A 6,433-nucleotide genomic window follows, 5' to 3' on the forward strand; every position below is an offset into this window, starting at 1 on the left:
CCTTCAATTCTGCTATTAACGCTATGTATTTTATAATACCACATGCATGAGATGCACCCGTTTCATTCATCGGGTATTATAAAATACATAGCATTAATAGCAGACATAAAGGATGCCTGTCTGATTTAAGAATGAAATATTTTTTCTCATATTTTTGTACAGGGGTTAGATGAAACAATATCTTGGGGGACTTTTTACATTAAATTACATTATGTACGAGTATTAACCAGTCCCACTATGGGGGCTGGCTCACCAGTCTAAGCCTTCCAACAAGTCAATGACGAACTCACCTATCCCAATGGGACTGGGAATGACGTATGTGCCCTGATCACATCTGATTGCCTTCCTGCGTGGTGAAAAGTATTCAGATGTATAAAACGGGCGAGAGTGCTCCACTTCCACACAAGAGTGCCAGTGGAGTTCAGAAGACCCACCCGTGACATCCAGCTGAAGAGGAGGGATTTGCTCCGCGGGAAACTGCAGCAGAGTGGGAGCCTTGATACAACACCTCCGCCGCTGCTTTTAGCACCACCAACGCTGCTTTCAGCACCACGGACAGCTCCCGTCACAGACACGAACAGAAGCACTTTCTCAAAGCACATGTAAGTAGCCAATACCCTCCACTTCAGGGGATATAAACCATTAATAATTGAATCCCTTTAAAAAAATTGCATTAGAGAAACAAAATGAAACTTATATAGCTCGGTATTTTGTTTTCTATGTTAAGACCTGTCTGCTAGTGGAACTGACTGGAGTTCTTTCATTATCTGGGCTGTGAAAAACTTAACTCATGTTTGTAAAAGGACCTAACTTGAGAGTTTTTTCGCCACATTCAAGTATTTTTAAAGCTGATGCACTCAACTACTGCATTATTTGTGTGTACTAGATAAGAAATATAAAGTTACGAAATTATAACCTCTTCACTTCTGTGTAAAACTGTTCACTTCTGTTATCTGCTGAAACTGTCCAAACTCTATTCAACGAAAAAAACGAAACAGACAATATACACACCACTAATGCAAATACAAAAAAGTAAAATTGAAATGTTATGTAGCTGATAGCCCTTCTTTCACTATTTTTTTTCTTTATTTTATAATTGTGTTACATTATTGCTGTAAATGACTGAGAGGATACAGTCGTGCTAAGGACCATTATCCATTATAATTTCCAGATTCAAAGCTATGTTACCAAGGAGCAGCTCCCAGATTCTTCTGCTAGTAGCCCTGTGCAGTGTGTTGTGTTCCCGGACTCTGAGTCTACCGGCGCTGGGGACGTATTCCTCTATGAGGTAAGACCAACTAAGTTACACCTTTCATGGTGTGATTGAGATTTAAATTCAGTTTAATTACGGCTGGTGCCCTCAGGACACGTGCGTTGCATAAAAGTCGCAAACGCAAGCATTGTGTTTGGTTAATCCTGCTTAAAATTGGTTAATTTTGGGTGGGTTGAATGTTTAGTTCATAAACCTAAAGGTTTCTATACCTAGTTAGCTTTGACGTTACGAAAATAACCATGGTGGTGATAGTGATGATTAGTAACAGCAGGAGCGCAATTGAGCACACTTTTCAAATGTAATATATTTAAGAAAACGTCATGCTTATGGGAGTTTATACATAATAGAAAAAACATTAAGCTATACAGCATAACTGATTTGCTGCCTTAATAACTGCAAACGAATCCTTTCAGCCAAATCAAATGCTTGTTTCCCATACTTTCACGTTTTTCGAAATATGTATTTACACATACACATTTTGAGTACAACATATGTTGAATTGAATTGTTTGTCTCTCGTGATCCGTAGGCTGGGAAACGCAATGGCAATAGAGGGAGACAGCGATAACGACTGGACGAAGAGCACGTCCAAACACGATTCAGTACCAGAGAGCTATAAACTTTACTATGATCTGTCAAACGCAATGGCTAGGTACGATATCCTGCAATCCTATAGCATTCAAATCACCTATACCCAAAATGACTTCATATAGGCTACATATTCGGTAGATAGGTAGGTATACTCAAATTATAGGTGGATAGATGGATACTTGCATATGTAGATACATACGTACATTGTGTGTGTAATATATAGCTTATATATAAGTATAATTTTACAAAACAGTTCAGACTTGTAGTGTCTGTAAAATATCTATCATTGCCTTATATACATTTGCATTTGCGTTTGCATTATGCAGAAGCAACAACGAAACCAAAAATGTCACTATTGGCATTATATAATTTCCAATTCATCCGATCAAAAGTTGATTGTGTCCGGGCAACAGTCTTAAAAACATGGAATATTGTACTTTTACATTTACTGGGTCTTTCTGGCGTTTGTATCGAATCTATTTAAAAGTTGGATTTCTGAACGTAAAAGTATTGAGCACTGTTTTTATGTTAATGTTTTATTGTTTGTTTGTTTTGTAGACCGACCAGACACGCAGATGGCCTTTTTACCAGTGGATATAGCAAACTTCTTGGCCAGCTATCTGCTAGACGGTACCTGGAATCCTTAATTGGAAAAAGAGTCAGGTAATCTTTTGGTTTTTCATTTGATTACTGGTTGAAATACATGCTTATGAAGTTTGGCGGATATAGGTCTGCTGGCAAGGAAACAATTGGAGCCAACTTGATATTGCTTATCTTCACAAGAGTAATACCGCATTCAAACGTTTGAAAAGAGTCATGCATGTGTCGGGGTTAATAGAAAAATAAGTCTTTTGAGATGTGTATAGGTGACCTGGCTGTGTTTTAGTTTTGAACTTCTAATTTGCCACCAACATAACTGTTAAATATAAGCTGGTAATATGATTTCAATGGTATTAAAACGTAAAGATGTTAAAATGTATACGCAAGTGGATACATTGTGAGGGATGCTATTGGTATAGGCAGATTAAATTGTTTAATAGCAGTACATTATATTAATTCAAACTGAACTGCATAGGTTAGTTAATGATGAAGCATTAGAATACTGTCCAAAATATCCTTAACCAAAACCTCCAATGGGTCAAGGAGTCAGTATATGTGTTTTCCAATTATTATCGCTGTCTCGATGTATAGATTATGACAATTACATGAATATTGGTGTCAGCGTCAGAGGTCGTCGTCTTTGGAGGTATTTATATGTAACCAAGTTTGGTAGAGTAAATTACAAGTGCAGTTACTTGATGATACAACAGTCAATTCACATTATGTCAATATAATTATATTGCGTGCTTGCATAGTTCTTAAAATTAAGTGTTTCTCTGCACTTTCCCTGGATCTACAAACGTCTCCAAAATCTCCCCGGGGACAAGACGCATTCAGATTGGTTCTTGTAAATGAAGTGATCGGAAGTTCAAAAGTATTCTAATCCAAACCCTTACTTTTACTGTTAATTGTTTGAATGCAATGAGCGGTAATTATTCCCATTATTTTCCTAGATGCCGGTAGCTTTTAACTTAAGGTTCATTATAGACCACAGAAAACAATTACTATTCAAACAATCAAAGCCTATCCCTACTGTTACCTCTATAATTACAGAGACATTGTACTTTACGTTCTAAGGAAAGATAACCCAGTTAATTGATGTTGACCGCAATTCTTAAATTCTTTAAAGCGCTGTCAACATACTTACCTCTGAGAGCAGAAACGACTAGATTATTCAAATCCATACATATCGCATGCTTATTATTGTACGGGACATAAATGTTTGACTCCTAGCACAGACACAAATATACAGCCAGTATTACAAGATAAGAGAAACATTGTCCATAGGTGAAGCCAACTTCAATCTCCAAAAATTCAAATGTTGGATTACAAGGTTAAAGTGGTGATAATGTTATGTTCCTTCTCCTTAGTAATGACCTACTGGAGGATCCCATGCCAGTCAAGCGCCACTCTGATGCCATATTTACAGACAACTATAGCCGCTTCAGGAAACAAATGGCTGTGAAGAAATACCTGAACTCAGTCCTAACAGGAAAGAGAAGGTATGGGCCAAGAAAGAGCCAAATTATCAAACGTTGTGCATGAAGACTCTTCCATTCAGCATGGGTTCTGTAGCAAAATAATAAGGATAATAATAATAATCTAAAGAGTTCTTTGATTAACTTAAATAAAAGTGAAGGACAGTTTGCTTCAGCTAGTATGACCATTTAAAGACAAAGGTGTAAGAAAAGACACGTAATGTTCCTCCTCTCGTCCTTAACAGCCAGGAAGACATCAATCCCCCCAGCCTTCAGGATGAAGCCACCGTAAGCGAGCCCTCCTTTCAAGAGAGCTACGATGATGTCACAGTAGACGAACTGCTCAATCACCTGCCATTGGTAGGTGGTATTGCTATATAAACCAATCGGAGAAACACTACAAGAAAATATAGATCTCAATATTTCAATTTATGTGCTGCATCTGATTAGTTTGTATTCTCAAGGTGTCAGTGTGTATGTGGTGCAGTGGTATATCTGTATTTGGCCTTTCTCCAGCAGCTGCAAGACAAACAACAGCTTCACAGATACACCACTGCTCAGAATACAAGCTGCCTTCCAGAATGTCAGTGCAGTGACTTAAGTTTAAAGAGGCTGGAGGACAATGTTGAAATGAAAAGAAACAATATGCAATATGCAGCTTTAGCAAACAGGAACGGGTGTGTAATACTACATTTTACTAAAGCCCGCCTGTTCTGGATTAAGCATCAATATGATCTTTAATCGCCATTCAAAATCGTTCTGGAATTCTGGTCAGCCAAGGTCTTACTTTTCGTGTAAAGTCCTGAAAATTGTATCTTAGTTATTCTGTAGGATTGGCATAGTTGTCACAAAGATTGCATGGGTCCACATTCATAGCAGCCACAGTGATTGGCTGTTCAATTGTCTTTTATAAAGAGGTGGGCGTTTCCTTTTGTTGGATCATGCACTGCATTTAGCAAAACACTGATCTTGGAAGTCCAGAATCCTGCAGGTTTTTATTGTAACAGTCTCTATCAACTTCCACACACGAAAAGGTCAATAAAATAAACTTTTTCTACCCATATAGCAAATAACCAGCTGAGACTGAAAGTTGAGTTAGAAGTAGAAATTAAAGTGCATTGCCTGTTAATCTCTGGAATTTCCTGTTTTAAACATAACACTTAAATTGACATTAAAAGACATATCCATTATATCTGCTGAATTGATTTGCACACACATATGACAAAGCTCAAACATAATTAACAATAGCTTCCTTGGATTAACAATATCCTTTATAGCTTCTTTCCCTGAGGGTGAAACACAGAGGAGTTCTGCCAGCTGTGTCGTTTATGAGAGTAGTTTGAGTAGTCTAGAAAACATAAGTGATGCTCTGTTACTGCTGTGCTCAGTGGCTTTCAGATTTGTGCACTTTTGTACCTTGGCACTGTGGATTTTCAGTTCAGTGATGTTCAAAATTGCACATGTCTTTGGGCAGGTGATTGTGGTCGCACCATTGTAAAAAAATGACTTTTCACCAAACCATAGGGGAGTTTAGGAGAGCAAAGGCATTCAGGGCATTCAAGACAGAAAACAAGAGATACTTCTTCACACAGAGAGTCGTCACAATCTGGAACAAACTCCCCAGCGATGGGGTTGAAGCTGAAAACTTGGGAACATTAAAAAATACACTGGATAGGATCCTTGGATCACTTAGTTATTAATGGACACCAAACGAGCACGATGGGTCGAATGGCCTCCTCTCGATTGTACACTTTCTTATGTTCTAAAGGAAAATCCCGATAACACATAAAGAGGTATTACACCTTTAGACAGAGCATAGAAAAATTTGGCAAAACAAAATCTGTGTTTGGCAAAACCATGAGAAAGCTGCTAATCTAGCATAGAAATTCAGACAGTTTTGTTCATGTGGGACATGGGACTACATCTGTCAATGTGGATAATGTGATTGGTCTAAATTTAATTCTGCTTATGTCTTGTTTTGCAGACGCTCTGAAGAACGCCTCCCCGAAAGAATGACGAGAAAGCAAACCATTATTATTTTGCCATTTAAATAGCATTATAAGAACATCAGTATTAAAACCAAAACAGAAATGTTGTGAAGTTAAGAATTGTGACAAACTTGGTTCCTTCTTATATATAAAGTAAATGTTTACACTGTAAATAATATACTTTGAGTTAGGGATGTTGGCCTGAAGCTGTACATAATGTATGTTAGTCTTGGATCGGAAACAGTGCGTGGACTAGTCTTCTGTAAATCTTAATTCAATAAATGCATTTAAATGAATACTGTACTGAGCAATGTACAAATCATATTGTATCATATCAGCAAAATCCACCTGTAGGTCAGAAATTAAGCATATGATAGCTTTTTTTTATTGTTTTGGAATTATAATAGACAGAAGCATTGTGAAATGCAATATATATCCAAGATATACAAGAAAATACAGTGGTAATGTTAATCAGTCTACCCTTGTTATGCTGGTACTAATTAA

The 6,433-nt window shown here is 37.4% G+C and overlaps 1 protein-coding gene across 2 annotated transcripts; it reads left to right on the top strand.

Moving 5' to 3' along the window:
• Positions 1 to 390: 390 nt before the first annotated feature.
• On the top strand, positions 391 to 6,225 carry vip (vasoactive intestinal peptide). 2 transcript variants are annotated; one of them, XM_066696995.1, is made up of 7 exons: positions 391 to 602; positions 1,172 to 1,288; positions 1,802 to 1,924; positions 2,422 to 2,526; positions 3,834 to 3,965; positions 4,187 to 4,301; positions 5,926 to 6,225. In XM_066696995.1, the coding sequence occupies exons 2-7, from the start codon at positions 1,182 to 1,184 to the stop codon at positions 5,932 to 5,934; spliced, it is 591 nt and encodes a 196-aa protein (XP_066553092.1). In that variant the 5' UTR covers positions 391 to 602; positions 1,172 to 1,181; the 3' UTR covers positions 5,935 to 6,225. The 2 variants fall into 2 exon arrangements, with proteins under 2 accessions (XP_066553092.1, XP_066553093.1); XM_066696996.1 differs by lacking the exon at positions 1,802 to 1,924.
• Positions 6,226 to 6,433: the final 208 nt, after the last annotated feature.

This window comes from Amia ocellicauda, chromosome 23, assembly GCF_036373705.1.
Source record: "Amia ocellicauda isolate fAmiCal2 chromosome 23, fAmiCal2.hap1, whole genome shotgun sequence".
Classification (NCBI taxonomy): domain Eukaryota; kingdom Metazoa; phylum Chordata; class Actinopteri; order Amiiformes; family Amiidae; genus Amia; species Amia ocellicauda.

Excerpts from the sequence above, each read along its gene's own strand:
- vip (XM_066696995.1), top strand. The coding sequence starts at position 1,182 with ATGTTACCAAGGAGCAGCTCCCAGATTCTTCTGCTAGTAGCCCTGTGC. Across the intron at positions 2,527-3,833 it reads TTAATTGGAAAAAGAGTCAG|TAATGACCTACTGGAGGATC; the intron begins GTAATCTTTTGG and ends CCTTCTCCTTAG. Across the intron at positions 3,966-4,186 it reads GTCCTAACAGGAAAGAGAAG|CCAGGAAGACATCAATCCCC; the intron begins GTATGGGCCAAG and ends CGTCCTTAACAG.